This window comes from Trachypithecus francoisi, unplaced genomic scaffold (assembly GCF_009764315.1).
Source record: "Trachypithecus francoisi isolate TF-2019V2 unplaced genomic scaffold, Tfra_2.0 Lachesis_group0, whole genome shotgun sequence".
Classification (NCBI taxonomy): Eukaryota; Metazoa; Chordata; class Mammalia; order Primates; family Cercopithecidae; genus Trachypithecus; species Trachypithecus francoisi.
In genome coordinates this window covers 43,959,131-43,980,243 of record NW_022681453.1, presented here as the reverse complement: position 1 = coordinate 43,980,243, position 21,113 = coordinate 43,959,131, and the positions used below count along the sequence as shown (strand labels likewise).

The window sequence follows — 21,113 nt, the reverse complement described above, 5'->3', positions numbered from 1 at the left end:
AAGACCATATACATGATTCCACTTATATGAAATGTCCATTTCTGGACATTTAAAGAGGCAGAAAGTTGATTGGTGGTTGCCTCAGGCCTGGAGATGGGAACAGAGAGTGACTGCAAATGGGCACAAGAAATCTTTTTGTGGTGATGGAAATGTTTTAATACTAGACTATAATGATATTTCACTAAAAAAAGTTGCTAAAACGTCATTGACCGGGCATAGTGACATGTGCCAATAATCCCAGCTATTCAGGAGGCTGAAGCAGGAGGATCACCTAAGCCCAGAAGTTTGAGACCAGTGTAGGCAACATAGCAAGACCCCATCTCTAAGATAAATAAATAAATAATGTATAAAAAGTATTAATTATACATTTAAAACAAGTAAAATTTTTATGACATGTAAATTATACTTCAAAAAAGTTGTTTATAGCTAGGCATGGTGGTACATGCCTGTAGTCCCAGCTACTGGGGAGGCTTAGGTGGGAGGATCGCTCGAGTCCAAGAGGATGAGGCTGCAGTGAGCCGTGTTTGTACCACTGCACTCTAGCCTGGGCAACAGAGCAAGATCCTATCTCAAAACAAAAACAAACAAACAAACAAAAAAGTTGTTTAAAAACTCAGAAAAAAGAAAAAAATAATCTAGGCTGGACTAGGCCAGTAATGCTAAGTGGAGAAATCTGATCTGTGCACTGAAACGTGAGTAGTATTCAACAGTCAAATTAGGATTATTTATATTATCATTTTAACCTTATTGATACTTGGATAATAAAGGCAAGAGAGTAGCTCCCTTCTTTTCCAGATCCAATCACCATGTGCATGCACAGGATGTATATTTCTGGAGGACAGTCTTTGTTTTTATTCACTGTTAGATCCCAAATTACTAGAAAGTGGCTGGTGTATTATGGGAGTTTCAGGATGATTGTTGAATAATTCACTGACAAAATCCCTATGCCATGTCTTGGATAACACATTTAGTTAAATAATTTTTTATGTATATAAAAATGGTACATTCTGATTCTTTGGTGGTGGTTGTTTTTCTTTCTTTCACTCTTTCCCTAGCAAACTTAACTGCAATGTTGTTGAAAATAGAAAACTGAACATTGTATACAAAGGTTTCTGTTTGTTAACAGGAGATTGGGAAGTAGAAACTCTAACATTTGAATCACAAAGTTTCTATCAATATATGAGAAGAACCAATTCTCTACAGTTTAAGAGAATAATCGATTAAAGATTGTAGGAAGCTGTAAATTGTCTCTGATTTATAAACTCCTAAGGATTGGGTTGGGTTACTATTCAATATATAGATGGCTGCAGAAAGCTGTCAGATGATGAAGTAATTTCAGGAGAGGCTGGAAATGATGCATAAGAAACCTAATTTATTTTGCTCTTTTCTGCAGCAGCAGCAAAGAAAAAAAAAAAAAAGAGCAATTATCCAACAACGTAGCTCAGATCCAACTCCCATCTCTTAATACAATACTCTCATATTCTGGTCAGAATTATCCTTATATTGTTCATGTCTTCACTTGGTCTGCCTAGATAATGACAGAAAAAAATTGAAATCATTTAATTGCAGAATCTTAAACCAAATTCTGCCATTCCTTTCTTTGCAATAGATCTAGCTGCTTCCTTTTCCTTTGTGTCTCCATAGCAACCACTAGAATTTAGGTTAGGAATCACCCTCATGACTTGCCTCCTACAACAGATATTTAATCTGTCTCTTTCTCTGGTCTTAACTTATTTCAGTTAACTATATAAACGTAATATATAGTTTCACTATTATCAACCACAATTTTCATGACAATACTTTCTAATCCAGGATTCATGGACATTGCCTATTGAATGTCAATTCAAATCCAAACTCCTGAGGACAATTTCCAGGTTGATATGTCACTGTTCTGATGCTAAAATATCTTAGTAACTCAGAAATGTTCACCTGAGACAAATCAGGATGCTTCACACTTACTCATTTTGAGAATGTAAAATGATTGTTTATAGAATAAATGTAAAAAACACAAAGAAAGAAATACAATAGAAATCCATTCACTGACTACCCATTTTACAAAATAGGAATATCATCATCACCTTTTTGTCTGGTGCTGATCTGAACCCCCACTTCCATTTTCCAATTTTCACTTCCATTGCAGGTAACTACTGTCAAGAATATTGTTTTTATCATTCTCTTATTTTTCACTATAATTTTACCATAAAATTATATCAATCAAAATTGTAGTCAGTTTTACGTATTTTTCTTTTCTTCTTCTTTTTTTTTGAGACGGAGTCTCACTTAGTCGCCCAGGCTGGAGTGCAGTGGCGCCATCTCCGCTCACTGCAAGCTCCGCCTCCCGGGTTCACGCCATTCTGCCTCAGCCTCCGGATTAGCTGGGACTACAGGTGCCTGCCACGACGCCCGGCTAATTTTTTGCATTTTTTAGTAGAAACGGGGTTTCACTGTGTTAGCCAGGATGGTCTCAATCTCCTGACCTCATGATCTGCCTGCCTTGTTTACGTATTTCAAATTTTTCCAAGATTTACTTTTATTGCGCGACATATTCTTGATGTTTTTTTCACTATTGTGTAGTATTTTTGATATGAATAGAGCATAATGCATTGATCCATTCTACTTTGAGTGGCCTGTTGTATTTTTTTCCAGCATATTTTAAAATCCAAACAATGTGACCACAGATCTTCCTGGTATATATGGAGAAGAGGCACATGCACATGAGCGAGGGAATGGAGTTATTGGGTCATAAGTAAGAGCATCTTCAACTAAGGAAGGGATTACAAAATGTTTTCCAAAGATCAAGCAGTAAACTGGACTGTCATCGGTAGTGGGTAAGTATTCTGTTGGCTGTATATTGCAACCTAAAATTTTTATTCTCGGATTTTCTGATATTTCCCAATTGGGTAGAATCAAGTGCTTTTATCACTAGGGGTACAATAGGTCTATTTCTGGTAACTAATGATGTTGGACACATTTTCACATTTTTATTGGCCTTCCAGTCTGAGGTTCAAGTTTATATATGTTGCCACTTTGTCATTTTTATTTTTTCTAAAGATTTCTAAAATTATTTATGAATACATACTATGTTTAGTTATATGCATTGTCAATAATTTATTGAGTTGTGGCTTATTTTTGTTTTTACTTTCTTCCTAGAGTCTTTCGATAAAAGAAGGATCTAAAATAAAATGTAGGAGAACATATTCTTAATGATTTCCTTCATGAGGCTTTAATATGACTAAAGAAATCATCCCACTCTGGGCATGGTGGCTCATACCTGTAAATCTCAGCAGTTGGGACACTGAGACAGGAAGATTGCTTGAGGCTAGGAGTTTAAGACCACCCTGGGCAACATAGTGAGATCCCATCTCTACAAAAAAAATAAAAATAAAAATTGGCCAGGCATGGTAGCACTCGCCTGTAGTCCTAGTTACTCAGAAGACTGAGATGGGAGGATCACTTGAACCTCGGAGTTCAAGCCATGAAGCCATGACTACACCACTGCACTCCAGCCTGACCTGGAGAGAGTGAGTTCCTGTCAAAAACAAACAAGCCAGAAAGAAAAGAAAGAAAGAAAGAAAAACATCTTTCTCTGTATTTACGACCCTGATGATAAATATATTGTTTGAATTGTCTAACTTTTTAAAACGTTTTTTCCTTTTCATTGTTCAGGCTTTTATCGACTCTGAATGATTTTTTATATGATACAGGGTAGAAGTCCATATAGATGTTTCTCTATGTGAATTATCAATTGTTCCACAACGTTTAGTTCAAAGTAAAGAGAGCAGGAGAGAGAGAGGGAGAGAGAGAGAGAGACAGAGAAATCCATGCTAATATGCTAACTCCCTCAACGGTTTTTATATATGTGAGGGTTTGTTTCTGGGTTTACTGTGCTATTCTGATTTGTCTAACCCTGCATAAAGCCAGAATTGCTTAATTCCTAAAGTGTTATGCTGAATTTTGATTTCTGAAAAGAAGTCCTTATGACTTGTTATTCTTTAAGAATTTCTACCAAATTTTGCCCTTTGTTCCTCAAATATATTTTTGAATCAGCTGGTCACATTCCACAAACAGAGAAATAAAAACCAAACTGTAGGCGTTCTGATTTCAATTTTTCTATATATCAACACATCAAGAATAAGCATTTTAACTGTATTGGTTCTTCTAATAAATAGAAATAATTTACTTATTATCTGTTTATCTAGATCTTTTTAATGTTTTTTAATAAATATGGATACTTTCACTACAAAAATTACATACCAGTTTATTGAATGTATTTTCTGCTTTTATACTATTTTCTCCCTTCACTGTAGTTTATTCTGTTGCCTTAAATTAGCTAATTCATTTTTATCCTAAAATTATATTACCTAATAAGCTAAGATCATTAATTTTCATACTTTATATTTTTCTAATATAAGTGTTTAAAATGATAAAGATTCCTCTAAATAATGCTTTCACTGCATCAAACATGTTTTCTTATGTAGCATTTTCACTGTCATCACTTCAAAATATATTCTATTTTCCTTACCATTTGGTACTTGACCTAAGACTCACTTAGGAATATATTTATTAGTTTTCAAAGATATAAGTTTTTTAAGTTTTCTGTTTATTACTGATTTCTAACTTAATTGCATTTTGATGTTTTCCTCATAGACCAAATATATCATCAAATATAACCTTTTACCTTGTGTGTATGAAAAAACTCATTTTGCTGTTTTAGTTACAATATCCTATATGTTTTCATTAGATGGAGCTTGTGATTGTACTTTTAAATCTTCTGTGTGCTTACTGATGTTTTTCTCTGCTTGAGTTAGCAAATAATGAAAAAGATATGTTAATATCTCATTATTATGGTGAATTTGTCTATTTCTCTTTGTAGTTCTATTTTTGCTTAATGCATTTTAATATTATATATGTCTAGTAAATTAATTTCCATGAAAGCTTTTACAAATAAAGTGTGTCATGACTGATAATAATATGGTCATACCTACCTTCATTTGGAAAGCATTTATCTGGGATGTCTTTTCCATCTTTTCATTTCAACAATTATGTATCCTTATGGTTTAGATAGATGTGTTGTAAAAAGTTTATAGCTTTTTTTTTTAACTCAAAGCATTTATTCTATTTGTTTTTATCTTTGATTTGTGATATATTTGAATTTATTTCTATCTCTTTTTCTTTCCACTTGCCTCACATTTTTTTCTCTCCTTTATTTTTTCTTCTCCCCACCCCCCCATCAACCACATAATGTGATAATACTTTTTTCTATAATTTTAGGGTAAATATAAGTTTTAAGATGCACACCTTATATCTGAGTCTAAATTTGACCTATATTCCTTCCTCTAGAATTATATAAGGACTTTAGGACAATTTAAATACAATGAATGCCCTCCTTGAATTTTTGGGTTAAAGATTCTTCATCATTTGTTTTTCTGAAGTTTGTGGGCATTCTGCACCCCCAGAATCAAATGTTCATATTTTGCAAGCCCTAGAACTTTCTCTGAAATACTTTCATGTCTAGGACTCTAAAAGAAGAACTTCCTAATAGAAGCTAGATGAGAGTTTTAAACTTAACAATTTACCCTATAAAAGCTTTGGCTAAAATTGTGTAATGGTGGATATCTTAAGAACAGTGGGAAAACATGATCAAATATAAAAGGTAGTCATGGATATCCCATGAACATAGGGCAAAGAAGCTACCAGTAAAGTACACTACTTCAGGGAACAATTACTGATAAATACACCACTAATAGCAAAGTGTCTTGCAGTTTTACATAATTTTTATTTATGGTTAACATTAGCAATAGTTGGTTCTCCTTTCTTATGAGCATCATATTACTGATATTAGGTGGGACTATGCAACTTGCTTTGCCCCGCCTAACAAAACATGAGTAGGAGTTTGCCTGTGTAACTTCTTGTCAGAAGCACTGAAGAGCCTGTATACAATTTTTCATGTTCCTGACCCAGACTCTTTGATCAAAATGGCATGTTTCACAAGAGGCAATCACAGAATGATGATGTCTCCATTAGCTGAGATCAGCGAGAAGGCTGCAGGAAAAACAGTTGCCCTGAAGAGTTGCCAGGCCCACAGCAAATTGCTTTATCAAGGAATAACTTCGTGTTTACACAGAGGTTTTGGGATTATCTATTACTGCATGGAATTTAGCCAAGTTTAGCTAATAATATGTTTAATTCTCATCATATAAGGCAAAGCAGATATTGTATTTTTCCATGTTAGATGTAAGATTACTGAAACAGAGTCAAATTATGTTGTTTTCTAAGGTCATTCAATTTTAAGTGTCAAAACCTGGGAGGAAATTTTTCCTTATAAATAAAGCACAAGACATATATAAGTTGATTTAATTAATAATTGCTTTATTTCAGTGGAACCCAATATAACTCCTATTTAACACTTCACTAGAACATTTGTGAAACGAAATTCCCATTATAGCACTTACTTGGAACTATAAATTCTATTTCTTCTGACATAGCGATTCCCAGTTTATTTGAAGCAAAGCAGCGGTATTTCCCTTGAAAGTGAGATATGTGTCCCTCATTTGGGATCCTGAATGTTCCTGAATTATTAGATGTAATCATCCGATGGTCAGTGAAATAAAAAGGGTTGCCATCCTTAGTCCACGTAAATCTAAAAAATAAAACTAAACTTAATAATCCTGAAAAATAATAACATATTTTTAGAGTACTTATTAACAACTGCATAAAAATGACAAAACCAAGACATTTTATAATAAAAAGTATGTACTTAATGGAATATAACAAGATATAAATAAGGGTCTCAGAAGAATCCGAGAAATATTACTGTCCATAAAAAAGCTTGACAAATGGGAAGATTAAAATTGAAATTAGCTTTTGCTTTTTTAAATTAAAATTATTTGTTTATTTTTTCATTAGAAAGGTAATATAAGATTATTATTAATATTCTGGAGACTACAAGAAACATATATAATTTCTGTTCATGTATGTGTGTGTGTAAGGAACTCACTCAAAATCCCAAAACACACAAGCCCGTTATTATTACATTTGATAATATTTCCTATTAGTATTTTTAGAATTTTGTCACATATTCTAACCACACTGAATATACAATTTGGCCAACTGGATTTTTCCATTATTATAATGATACTAAAGATAATTTTTATAGCTACATTATCTTATGTCATATGGCTACTATTTTAATTACTTTTAACCATTTCGATGTCTTTCCTTTTATGAACAATATTGTAAGAAAAAACCCTATATATTTATTCTTTGGTACTTGTCCAAATATTTCAATATGTCAATTCCTTAGAAATGAGATTAAGAAAGCAATAATTAAAAGCTTTTTTACAGTATTTGATAAATGTTGCAAAATTATATTCTAGAAAAAAAATGTACGCAGCTAAATTCCCACCCCAGTATGCTAGTGTCAGTTCTATGAACGGCGACATTAAAAGTCTCTTTAAATCTTTATCAGTCTGATAGACAAATAATGACTTCCCAATTAGATTGTACTTAGCATTGTATATTGGAATTACCCATGTAAATTTGGGTATATTTCAGGGCACCATATTCTTCCGCTAATCTATGTGATTATTCTTCCAACAGGAATAACAAACCTTCACGGACATGTATTCTCATTAGGAGTAGGCCTACCCAGCTACCCTCCTGACTTATCTTACGTCTCTCTGTGTGTTTTATATTTCATTGTTGACAAGTGTATGGTATTACTTTTTAACATAATAATTCAGCTAATTAATATTAATATATCATGATATTGATCAATATATTCATGCTGATTGAATAAATTATCCTTCTTTCCATTGTAATTCTATCTATACTTACATATATTGATTGAATATATTCCATTTGGTTAAACATAGAAATAATTATAATTTAGCATGTTAATGGGTCACTAATGATTATTAAATATCAAATTATCAGGCAATAATAATAGTCATGATACAATTGAAAATCATCAGTTTTCATCAAATATGTATATTCTTAATGAATATAAGATAATCATGCAGATTAATAGAAGTACGAAGCTTTGCTTTCCATTTTAGAATCACGTAGAATTTTAATATTGGAAATTCTCCCTTCTCACTTCCAATACATGTACATTTTTTCTCCCTCCCCAAAAATAGGAGGTATTTCGAAAAAACTCATCAGTGATTATGGTCACCTAGAATAACAATTATTTAATTATAAAATAAAATAATACTAGATAGTAGTATATCATGCAAATAGTACTCTGCCACTTGAGATGACAACATTTCAATGACAGCTTAAAAAAAATCAAGTAACAACCTATCCACAGAATAAGATGTTTAAATTTAAAGACATACAATTATGAATATGTGTAGAATGATGTTTACAAACTTTGACTTAATAAATGCTACATTTTACTAAGTAGAATAAAGGATCTTCTAGTTTTTAGCTACCTTATTTATTCGTAGACTAAGGGACTGTTGAGTATTTTTGCTGTACCAAAGACTACTCTTAAGTATTTTAATAACAGCCCTTAGTTTATGGTCAAAATAATTCAACTGGCAGAAGAACATATGTAAAATAACCAAATTTTATATCTGTTTGCATGGATATTGTTTTATTGTAAACCCTTAGCTTTAATCATATGTAGATTCATAGTCCAACAAGCTTATGATGGTAAGAATATAGAACAGCATTAAGAACAGTGCACATTTAAAGAATCACTTAGTTTGAAAGAATACTCACGTTGGTTCTGGATTTCCTTTAGCTTCACATTCAATTTGAAAATACTCATCAAAGGGAAAGGCAACTTGGACTTTTGACTGTTTTATGATTGTTGGAACCTGTTGAACTAAATATTAAAATATGTACTTTAAAAATGCACTATTCAAACACTAGGCAAGGTTAATTTATAACGAAAACCATTTAAACCTCTTTTGTATACTGATAAGTGAAAGGATGGTACAAAAGTGAAAATCCAAATAAATCTCACTCTCTCTTTGCAATGTGTACTTACTTTTAAGGAATACACTTCATTGCCATCATTTCATGTTTTAGTATATGTTTATTTTATTTAAACTCAGAATAATGTAACAATTTTTAAAGCAGAAGAAAAGTTGCTATGTCATCACAACTTTAAAATATATATTATTAAAATTATTGGCATTCAATCTGTGTTAGCATGCATATGCATTTTTACTTGGTTCAGTCACTTTGAAAGTTCTGTTTGTAGTCTTCCATGCTTCTATAAACACATTAGAATTAATGTACTGCTTTTACATTATTTCTTCCCATTGATATGCTATATTTTTTAATAATTCTAATACTGGTTATTAGATTATTATCCATTTTTTTCTTTCCTGGCAAAGTATTTCAACAGGCATTTTGAGTAAATAGATTTTTCCTTTATTGAATTACTGATTTATGATACATTTCCAGGCATGGACACAAATGGTAATTACTCTGGGTAAATTGTATATATCATTTCACCACAGAATATATACACAAATAACAAAAGCAGAGTGGTTCTCTGTATTTTTCCCACTAGTGAATGCCAGCATTTCAAAATAATAAAGTAGTTTAGCATTTATTACGAAGGAAAATATAAACTCCTTAATCTCTTTAATTTTCTTTTTTTGGGGGGGTTAATAAATGTTCCTTCATGGGCTTGTTTAGTGCTTGTTATTCATCATTTATAATAAGTTTTGATTTTATAACTTTTTCTCACTTATCTATTGGGAGCTTGAGTTTGGCTCCATTTCCTTAGAAAATTTAGCTTACTAATAACCATTATTATAAAATAATAACTAATGCATAATAGCATTAATAGATTCTTTATATTCAAATATCCTCTCATCTTGTGACAAACTCTGTTAGTGTTTGATAAATAATCTACAAGACAAACACAATTTTAAAAAGTAGGGAGTGGACCACACTTGGTGCCTCACACCTGTAATCCCAACACTTTGGGGGGCTGAGGTGGAAGGGTCGCTTAAGCCCAGGAGTTCAAGAACAACCCGGGTAACATAGGGAGACTCTCTTCCCTACAAAAAAAAATGTAAAAATTAGCTGGATTAATGTCAAGCCCAGGAGGTTGAAGCTGTTGTGAGGTGTGATCAAGACACAGCACTTGAGCCTGGGTGACAGTGAGACTCTTTCATAAAAGAAAAAAAAAAAAAAAAGTAGGAAGTGATTTTGCCTCTCACCTAGTAGAGCAACGAGATTACATTTCTGAGAACTGCAACTATAAAATACATTTACTAATGCTGGAAATACAACTTGGATTAAGCTTTCAAATAAAACATAGAGCATGATGTGTGTAAAGATCTACTGCTGATGAGCACTCAATATTTTTCGAAAGGAGACATCCAGTTTTAGTATAGTTCTCAGAATCTCTGATAACAGGACAGGGTTGATTCATAAGAAAATGCAAACTGTTCAGCATCAGTGACTTGACTTTGGCGAATAAAGTATGAGAAAAGCAATTTGGAGACAGGCACAGAGCCTAACTTAAATAAGTACTATTCCACAGTAGAGTTGCAAGTGAGCCCCTACAACCTGTGACATTGGACCAGGCCCTGAACCACTCTCTGTTTTCTCATTTCTAATATTAAGGATATAGCCTAGATAAATTGCCCTCAAATGTATTGGTCTCAGGACCCTTTTGCAGTCTTACAAATTACAAGACATCTCAAAGAGCATTTGTTCATGTGGGGTATAGTTAACAATATTTACTATAATAGAAATAAAAACTGAAAAAGTCTTTCAAAATGTTTACTTACAAATTTATTTAAAATAATTCTATGTTAAAATAAATCACGTATTTTAAGAAAACCTTTAAATGCTGTGAGAAGAATGGCATTATTTTACATGATTGCAAATCTCTGTAATTTCTTTTTTCCTAATTATTTGAGTCAGGGTCTCGCTGCCTCACCCAGGCTGGAGTGCAGGGGTAGGATCATTGCTCCCTGCAGCCTAGAAATCCCAAGCTCAAGTAATCCTCCCACCTTAGCCTTTTGAGTAGCTAGAACTACAGGCGATCTCTGTAATTTCTTGAGAAAGCAGATGGATTCTTATATCTGCCTCTGCATTCCATCTGTTGCAATAGGGTTGATTTGCTCAAAGATATAAAGAAAATTCAGCCTTACACAGATAATGTAGTTAAAAAATGACGGGAAATTTTATAGTCTTTTCTGATGATTGTAGATATTCTTTTCAGACAGAACACCAAAACTCAACAAGTGGTAGTTTTTTAAACATTCATTGCAATGTGGAATCTAAACCCTATCAATCAACTTGTCATATTCTGTAACATTAAACCACTTTACTTTTTTAAATCTACAAATGATTTTGTAACATCATGCAGCTTTCATTTGGAAAAAATACCCTTTCACTGAGTTTTGTGTCTTCCAAATATTGATGCATTTAATTACAGAACATCAAAAATTGACGCTTATTAGAATTGCCACTGATCTAATCAACAGTATCAAATGTCGGGAAGCTCTCAAGCTTACAGTAAACAATACGTGTCCTCCACAGTTCTAATGTTTTCTTGAACACTCACTGATAAGTCATTTTATCAGTGACTTATATATGGTCAGTCGTTTACCTTGAAGTGAATGGACTCACTTGGTTCACTTTCAGGAAAATATCTGACCTATATCTATTTGAGAAACCATAATTTGTCAGTCATAACTTTAAAGTGAAGATGATGTCCAGCTAGAGACTCAAGCAATCATGCAATCAAGAAATGGACACTTTGATACATAGCAGAATTATTTTATACCTACTTCCCAGTTCACTAGAATGTTAGAAAGTATGTATTCCAAGGTAGTTAACTAATAACATTAATAATTTATAAGTGCTTCAACAATTATAATCTTAGGCAAAACTGTTTTTGTTTTGCTTTGTTTTGAGAGTTTTTTTACTCTAAGTATATGGACATTAAGTATCATCTGACTACTAGTAAAGTTTGATGCCAATGCCAGGCTGGAATGTAGTGGTATGATCATGGCTCACTGCAGCTTCAACCTCCTGGGCTCAAATGATCCTACTGCCTCCTCAGCCTCCCAAGTAGCTAAGACTACACATGTGAGCCACCACACCCAGCTATTTATATATATATACACACACACATACATATAATATATACACAAATTTATAATATGTATAAATATATAATAAATATATACATATATTATATATAAATGTAATATATAAATATTATATATATATATTTAGAGATGAGGTCTCATTACATTTGCCAGGTCAGTCTTGAACTCTGACCTCAAGCCTCCCAAAGCCCTGTAATTACAGGCATGAGCCACCATGCCCAGCCACCATTACTTTTGTATCATCAGAGCGAAGGATAATACATTGAAAATGAAAAAATGGCATCTTAGGTTTATTACAAAAACAGATTGATCTCACAGACCATCTGGATGTATCTCTGGGGCCCCAATAATTCTGCAAACCAGATTTTGAGCAGTGATAGCCAGAGTAGAATAAAAACTAAACACCTTTCCAAATTCTGAATTTTTTTCTATTAATTCTATTTTTTTTAATTTTTACTCTTGCCTAATAAATCTGATAAGTGAGTTTTACCAGCTTATGGATATTAGTTCAAGTTCAGTGTTTATCTACTGGATATTCATAAACCAACATGCAAAATATCTGTATTTTCATTCACATTTACTTTGTTTCTGATTACTACTATTTCTGTGTAGAGCGAGACTTGAGCTTATTGCAAATTCATACTATTTAAATTTTATTGCACTTATAAATGGTGAGGGATGATACACAATGGCCACAGTCCCTTAGATATCAGCTAATAACTTGTGAACAACATGTTTATTAGAACATTATTCTTTCCTAAATTTGCTAAAGTTGTAAAAGCTCAGCAATAACTAATTATTTGGGGATTGGAGCTAATAACCTTTGGGTGTTTATAAGAATATGTATTCTACATTATAAATCCTTTCCTCTATAATTAAGCCAGTTATAGAGACGCCAGACTCCTTGACATTCAAACTGGATACCTGCCTTAGTTGCATTTACTTGTGAGTGCTCTAGAGCCCTGAAATAAATGAATAATATTCAGATGTTCTGAAAACATGACATTAATATTTTATAACAATTGTTGTCTAAGGACATTATAGCATGAAAATGCATAAGTAACTGAGACAACCAGAATAAAAATGTGGGCCAGGAATTAATACAAAATTTCATATCCTTCACCACTGACAAAGTAAGAAATGATGAAGAATAAATTTGTATGCCAGAGATTATGGTCAGGAATCTGAATCAGGAATCTCAGTGGCATCTTTGTTGCTATCGGGAAGACAATGTGAAATTACTAACCTTTTCCCACAGGATTACCAAGAAGCTTGCTCTTAACCTGCTACTGCTTACTCAAACCAAAAGAATTCACTAAAGATGAAGGTACTTTAGTCTCCTGACCAGCATTTCTACAAAAAGGCTGGTCAGTGATGAAATCTAATATATTCAGGAGGCTGAAAGATTTCAGCCAAATGTAAAGCAGACTTTAAGTCTATATATTTGTAGGTCAGATAAGTGGAATTTCTTAAGAAATGGAAATGTCAAAACAGAGCTTACTTATCTGCTAAAAATAATAGAGAAGGGGTTTCTACCTGGGGGGGGGGGGGGTGGAACTACAATTGCAGTGCTTTCCAAAGTATATACTATAAAATAGCTGTATCAAGTAATTTAAGGTGGCCTTTAGAATAGTTTTTAAATACATTATATTACGTATAGTCAGAGAGTTGTTTCCTTTTCTATTCACATTCAGCCTGTCTGAGTACTTCAAAAGCAACATTTTAGTTAAGTCTCAACACTTTTCTAACATTTATTAAATTTTATGAGCTCAAGGCTATTTCTCTAGAATTTAGAAGATCCACAAATATCACCTATAATACTAAGATTCTAATAAATAACACATACCTCTAATATAATAACTCTCCAAAATATATACAAAAGAGACAATAGAGATTATTCCTGAACTATGTGGATAAAAATGTATTAATAACCTCTCACGGGTCTTTTAGATCCCATATGCCTGTAATATAAGAAAAACTTGCGACAGACTTGATATACTATTGCATACGTTCTGTTTGCAGATTTTTTTAGCTTTTTGTGTGTGTGTGTGACAAAGTCTCACTGTATTGTCCAGGTTGGCGTCCAATGTCTATTCACTGGTGTGATCATCGCACATTATAGTCTTGAACTCCTGGGCTCAGGCAATCCTCCTGCCTCAGACTCCTAAATAGCTGGGACTTCAGGCATGTATCACCATGTCCTGCTGATGCTGATGTATTTTTTTTAACTATTAATTACCATGACTTGTTCAAACTGATTTATAATGGTTAAAAATCTGCATCCATTTTACCAACATGTGTTAGAATATGTATTTATATATTTCCATCAAACTACTGTCTAACCTCTTAATATGAATGCACACTATATAATGCTATAGATTTTGAGAGTTGGTATATCATCTTATACTTTTACTTGTAAAATGGCTTATTATTTTGCTAATTCATTGTTTTCATTCTTAAATATAATCATTTTGAAAAAGAATACAAAGTTTATCCAATTCCTTTTTGACATAATTGGTTGAATGCCAGTAATTTCTGGATCTTGATTAAGTAACCTAAGTATATAAAAGTGAAATTTTTGGTAATATTGCAGATAATCCTAGACATATGGAAAAATGCTAACTTATCTATAGGTTATTATTCTCGTTATGTTCTAAGTTTGCATGATGAACTAAAAGCCTGGGTTGCAAAATAATTACAGCAGTCGTGTATCAGCCACCCACAAAACAAAAAAGATAAATATGAATTCTCTTGACAGATTGCTAAAGAATATATAGAAATATGGAGAAAAGTCACATCCTCAATCCATAAGTATTCTACTTAAAAATCAAAATGCAAATATGAAATTCCATTAATAGGCACTGAATGCTATAACTTTACCTGAGGGTGGTATTTCAATTGCTGTTGAGAGTTTTAACAGGAAGAAAATTAGAGATATGATGAATCCTCTTCCATTTAAAAGTGGCTCCATTGCTCTTCAGGAAGGAGATAACCCAGAAAGAATGAAAATCTTAATGTTTCCTCTTACTTTTGGTTTAAAGCTGAGACCTTAGTTAACCTGGAAACTAAAAAAACAAACAGAATAACATGTTAGTTCATAAACTCTAAAATTTCAACATAACAAAGTAAATACATTTGCTTTTTTTTTTGGTTTGGCAGTATATTTCCTCTTTATGAAATTGTTCTCTCATAACTCCACATGAATGAAATTAGTTTTTCCTCTTTCTATGTAAAATAAAGGACAGTGAATATACACTCTATTGTAAACCACAAACTATTCCAATAAATCACATTTGTAAGTCAGAGGAAGTTTTACTTGGAAGGTATCATATTACACACACGAGTGATTTTTCTTTTCCATTCTCAACTTTTATTTTAGATTCAGGAGGTACCTTTGCAGGTTTGTTACATAGGTAAACTGAGTGCCACTGAGTCTTGGTGTATACATGATTCCATCACTCGGGTAATGAGCATAGCACCCGATAGGTAGTGTTTCTTTTTTTTTTTTTTTTTTTGAGACGGAGTCTTGCTCTGTCGCCCAGGCTGGAGTGCAGTGGCCGGATCTCAGCTCACTGCAAGCTCCGCCCCCCGGGTTTACGCCATTCTCCTGCCTCAGCCTCCCGAGTAGCTGGGACTACAGGCGCCCGCCACCTCGCCCGGCTAGTTTTTTTGTATTTTTTAGTAGAGACGGGGTTTCACTGTGTTAGCCAGGATGGTCTTGATCTCCTGACCTCGTGATCCGCCCGTCTCGGCCTCCCAAAGTGCTGGGATTACAGGCTTGAGCCACCGCGCCCGGCCCATAGGTAGTGTTTCAATCCTCACTCCTTCTCACCCTCCCCCGTCTAGTAGTCTGCAGTGTCTATTATTTCCATCTTTATGTCCATGTGTATTCAGTGTTTAGCGTCCACTTCTAAATGAGGGTGTTAATTTGCTTAGAATAATGACCTCCAGGTGCATCCATGTTGCTGCAAGGACACAGTTTTGTTCTTTATATGGCTGTGTAGTATTCCATGGTGTATATGACTGATGAGTGTTAATGGCTAAGAGAAAAACTTCATTTAGTCAATTTTATTTAAAAGGTGGTTCTTTTTTACTCAGTTCTTTATATTAGGTATCTATACCCATTTGAGTCATTACTAAGGATCACAAACACACATCATTGATTTTTCTGGTGAAATAGCTTTTCATCTTCAAAGTTTTCACACTAATAGAAGATAGATAGTTCCAGCAAGATCGAGGAAAGAAAAAATAAAGAACAAATGAATAACCAGCCTTTGTAACTGAAATTTACGAATGTGAGTTTGGTTCCAGCAGAAGACAAAGGGATAAGTTGCTTCTCATTTAAACAGAATATTTATTCATTCCAAAGTTTACAGAAAGAGAATAAGAATTAAGGTTTCAATTTTTTTTTACTTTCTCTTATGATTTCATTTCTTTCTGAAACAGTGTGATAATAGATGTCTAAACATTGTTTGTACATTGTCTATCATGTATTATTGAAGGTAATAATATAACAATTTGCTCCAAAATGTGATAATTAGTCTTTCAGGTATGTAATTTTCTTTTGTTTTCTAAAAATCAATTACTCTATATGTTCATTTAGAACTGGTGAAAAAATTAACGAATACAGAGATACTAAAGCCATTAAACTTATATTAAATTCTAAGTATTTCGGCTTTATTATTTCACCTTAAATTGCATCTTAAGAGATTATGGACCTGTATCTTTTGAATATATGTACAGATTGGTAAAATTTAAAGTAGTAACTAATCTCTGTTGTTTTATAGTTTTAGGAGTCTTATGGAACAGCAATACTGTTTATGTTTTACTTTGAGAACAAAATTATATTAATCATAAAAGAAAATACTACCCTCACCCTCCAAAAAAGTTGTGAATCTTTGTCCTGAATTAGAGTAATGGCATTACTCTGCCTGACCTCAATTGACCTGTTTGTAAAATGGGTATTGGGAAAAATGACTCTTGTATGCTTCAGAATATTTTCTAATGACAAATAACTTATGCTTGTAATTTAACTTCTACTGGTAAATTTAACACATATTTTCAAATGTGTCACTATGCTAATTGATGCCACTTTTCTGATGAAATGACTTATCCTAATCAATGAAATAAAACATGGAAAATGCTTTCATTATAAAAAGCAAAATATTGCCTTAACTACAAAAAGTGAGTCCTACATATTTGTGCAAAGCTGGGAGACATTAAACCATGTAGTTATTACTAATACAAAAATGTTAAGGAAAATATCAACACCCTGCCCTTTGAATTTTCCTTTTCCTGTTTCTTTTTTTGGAAACAGTTTGGTAATAGTCATCTAAAGTCATTGTTTATTATATATCAATCTTTACTTGCAATCTAGTTATTATTTAATATTTGGTTCCATTGACATTCAGTGCTGATGGCTTTAAGAGCATCTTATATATGTGTTTTGTGAGTAGCCCTTTATTTGTAAGGAACAAGACTTTCCAAAGTATTATGCTACTAGGAGATCATATTTCCAGATTAATATTTTACATCATCTCACCTCTGAAATAGGGAACAAGAATAACCAGATAGCCAAGTAAGTGAGAACACTCTCAATTTCCATTAATCTCCTGATTTAGGGCAGTAAGTTCAATGGTCTCTAATTGTTGTAGTAAAGTAGCTTACAGATACTAATTATTCAGTAATGGTGATCCAGTTTTTTGAATTTTAATAGTTTTAAGTGCATGGTCTTAACCCAAGAAATTCTCTCCCATAATGACATCATCACTTTTCAGAATATGAATAATGACTAATTCTAAATATGACCTTACCTCCTGCAGGAATTAGCTTCAATTTACCTGAAATTTGTATGTTCACAGGCTATAACATAAAAATTATTAGAAATTTAAATGTGACCCCCTTCAAGTAAGACTCCATTAGCTGATGATGAAAGCTCCAAAATAGCTTTCAGATTGAAAACAGAAAGTCAGTCTTAATTTCATTGTCAGAATTCATAAAGGGTACGTTGCTTAGGAATGTCATTTTGCAACAGTAAGATAGCAATAAAATTATATTCCCATTTATCTTTCTTGAAACAATGGCATTTAATGCCTCATGCCAGGCCTCAAATATAATAGCAATTGTTGAAACTCAGGATGGAGCTGGCACTAAGGCAAGAACTAATTTTTTTAAAGTTTTTACGTTCTATGAGTACATAGTATTTATAGGGTACATGAGATCTTTTGATACAGGCATATAATGTGGAATAATTACATCAGGGTAACTGGAGTATCCATCACCTGAAGCATTTATCCTTTCTTTGTGTTACAAACATTCCAGTTATACTCTTACTAAAATATTTTTGAAGTTAAGTCACATGAAGCTGATGTCTGATAGCTTATATTAATGATATCAACTCAGATCCACAAAGGAATCTATTAATTTTTATGAATCTAGGTAAACTGGGTTAAATATTCCTACAATCTTAGCTCTTCCTTAGGAAAAATAAATCATCCCTGCCAACCACTTCAAAGGAAAAATTTAGCTTGGTGCAAAAGTTATTGTGGTTTTTGCCATCGAAAGCCACAATAAATTTTGCACCAGCCTAATAGCTCTCTCAGTGTCACATCATACTGATACAGGAGTTAAGAAGAAATTACTTAGGCAGATAGTGAGGGTACCAGAGTCCCCTAGGCAAGGTTTTCCTTTTCAATGAAAAGCAACCCCCAAATCATTTTCTAACAAAGAGCAGCCTGCAAAATAGAACTGCAGACGTAGACCCTGGCAGTTTTGCCAATCATGTTCAAAAATGGCGGTTCCATCTTCTCTTCCCTTTGCCAGCCACATGTACAGTAAGGAGCAGACAAGATGGCACCAGTCAACTGGAAAGCCCAGTCACCTAATAATATTTGGGTACTTAGGGTAAGGTGGCCAGCCTTTTCTGCACACTATGTAAACGTCACACCTGATCGAACCCATCTGTGGGCCCTACATAAGTCAGACACCACCTCCTCAAGCCTGCCTATAAAATATGGTGCATCCACAGCAGGCCAGGCTTTTCCTCTGGGAAGTCCCTCTCTCTCACTAGAGAGAGAGCTGTTTTCCTTTCTCTTTCTTTCTCTTTCTTTTGCTTATTAAACCTCTGCCCCTAAACTCCTCATGTGTGTCCGTGTTCTACATTTTCTTGGCATGAGACAATGAACCCCAGATATCTACCCCAGACAGTGCAGTCACTTCAATGCAGTCGAACCTTCCTGACTCTCTTGGGTTCTCCAGTATGACTAGTGGGATAAGAATTAAGAATACACTGATTGGCCGGGCGCGGTGGCTCAAGCCTGTAATCCCAGCACTTTGGGAGGCCGAGACGGGCGGATCACGAGGTCAGGAGATCGAGACCATCCTGGCGAACACTGTGAAACCCCGTCTCTACTAAAAATACAAAAACTAGCCGGGCGAGGTGGCGGGCGCCTGTAGTCCCAGCTACTCGGGAGGCTGAGGCAGGAGAATGGCGTAAACCCGGGAGGCGGAGCTTGCAGTGAGCTGAGATCCGGCCACTGCACTCCAGCCTGGGCGACAGAGCGAGACTCCGCCTCAAAAAAAAAAAAAAAAAAAGAATACACTGATTTCAGGACATTAATTTAACATGGACAAGCATGCATACCTCCTAGGGCAAGTTTCAACATAACAAAAAGGAAATAAAATTATTTGCCTCTTCAAAACAAAACCTCTAACATATACATCATGAGTATTATAAAGTGACTACATAAATCCCTCTGATGTTTTTAAAAGTGCTCCATGGTGGCAAATCTAGAAAAAACTTGCTCCCTTAATTTACATTCATATTCTTCCTTGAGAAATGGAAAAGAGAGATGGTTAAGTCCTTGTCCATTCTACTTGGCTTCCCAAGTAAGTGCAAAGCTACTGTGGCCACCTGACTGGTCACATGACAAAGTGATGTCTAGTGATAAGATCATGGGAAAATTAGTGTAACCTGGGTTCACAGTCACCCAACCTTCTCACTCATCTGTACAAACTGGGGTGATGGTTGCCGCTGTATAGCACACTTATGAGATTTAAGTGGAGTACTGTATCATTAGCAGAGAAAAATAAATAAAATTTGCTAATACTAGTGATAGTGATGATCATTGCGTTGATAGTGGCCATGAGGATATAGTCCCGCCTACTAATATTCTGATCCAAGGAGCATGGTTAACTTCTGTGGATTCTACTAGAGTTACAAAATCATAACAACTTACAAAATAAAGGCGTATTCTCTAAAGTATATAGTGGTGAAATTATATTGATTGATATAAAATACTCTCCCCAAAAGTGCGAGAGCGCAGTAGATTGATTGCAAAAACTTCTTTGATTCTCTTCCCCACTTTGTGGTCACACACTCTGTAATAAGACTTTATAGCTCCTCCCAAGAAGCTGTTTCCTCACTTCTTGAATCTGGCAGGCTTTTGACCCTAGAATGAGTTCTGGTCTAGGCCTCACAAAGCCTTACACCTTTTTCCTCTTTGTGTCTCTCTGAAAACTCTGCTCGGCTATTTTAAAAAGAAGCCTGGGCTACCCTGTTGGAAGATAAGAGACACTTTACTTGCCGGGCGGGCGCGGTCGCTCGCGCCTGCAATCCCAGCACTTTGGGAAGCCAAAGCAGGCGGATCACGAGGTCAGGAGATCGAGATCACCCTGGCTAACACGGTGAAACCCCGTCTCTACTAAACATAAAAAAAAATTAGCTGGGCATGATGGTGGGCACCTGTAGTGCCAGCTACAGGGGAGGTTGAGGCAGGAAAATGGCGTGAACCCTGGAGGCAGAGCTTGCAGTGAGCCAAGATCGCGCCACTGCATCACTGCACTCCAGCCTGGGCCGCAGAGCGAGACTCCGTCTCAAAAAAAATAAATAAAAGGACACTCATCCTGGCTAACAGACAGACCGCCACTAAATGTAAAATGGCAGCCATCCTAGATGAGACTGCCCTACACAAACTGTCAGCTGAATACAGATGCTAGAACCAGCTGGTCAGTATCAGT

The 21,113-nt window shown here is 34.3% G+C and overlaps 1 protein-coding gene across 1 annotated transcript in view; it reads right to left on the bottom strand.

Moving 5' to 3' along the window:
* Positions 1-21,113, bottom strand: part of CHL1 (cell adhesion molecule L1 like) — a 213,934-nt gene that overhangs the window by 72,553 nt on the left and 120,268 nt on the right. Inside the window, 3 exon segments of the mRNA XM_033210478.1 lie at positions 6,453-6,640; positions 8,728-8,833; positions 14,976-15,160. Of these exon segments, the coding sequence (XP_033066369.1) occupies positions 6,453-6,640; positions 8,728-8,833; positions 14,976-15,066 (385 nt within the window). The 5' untranslated portion in view covers positions 15,067-15,160.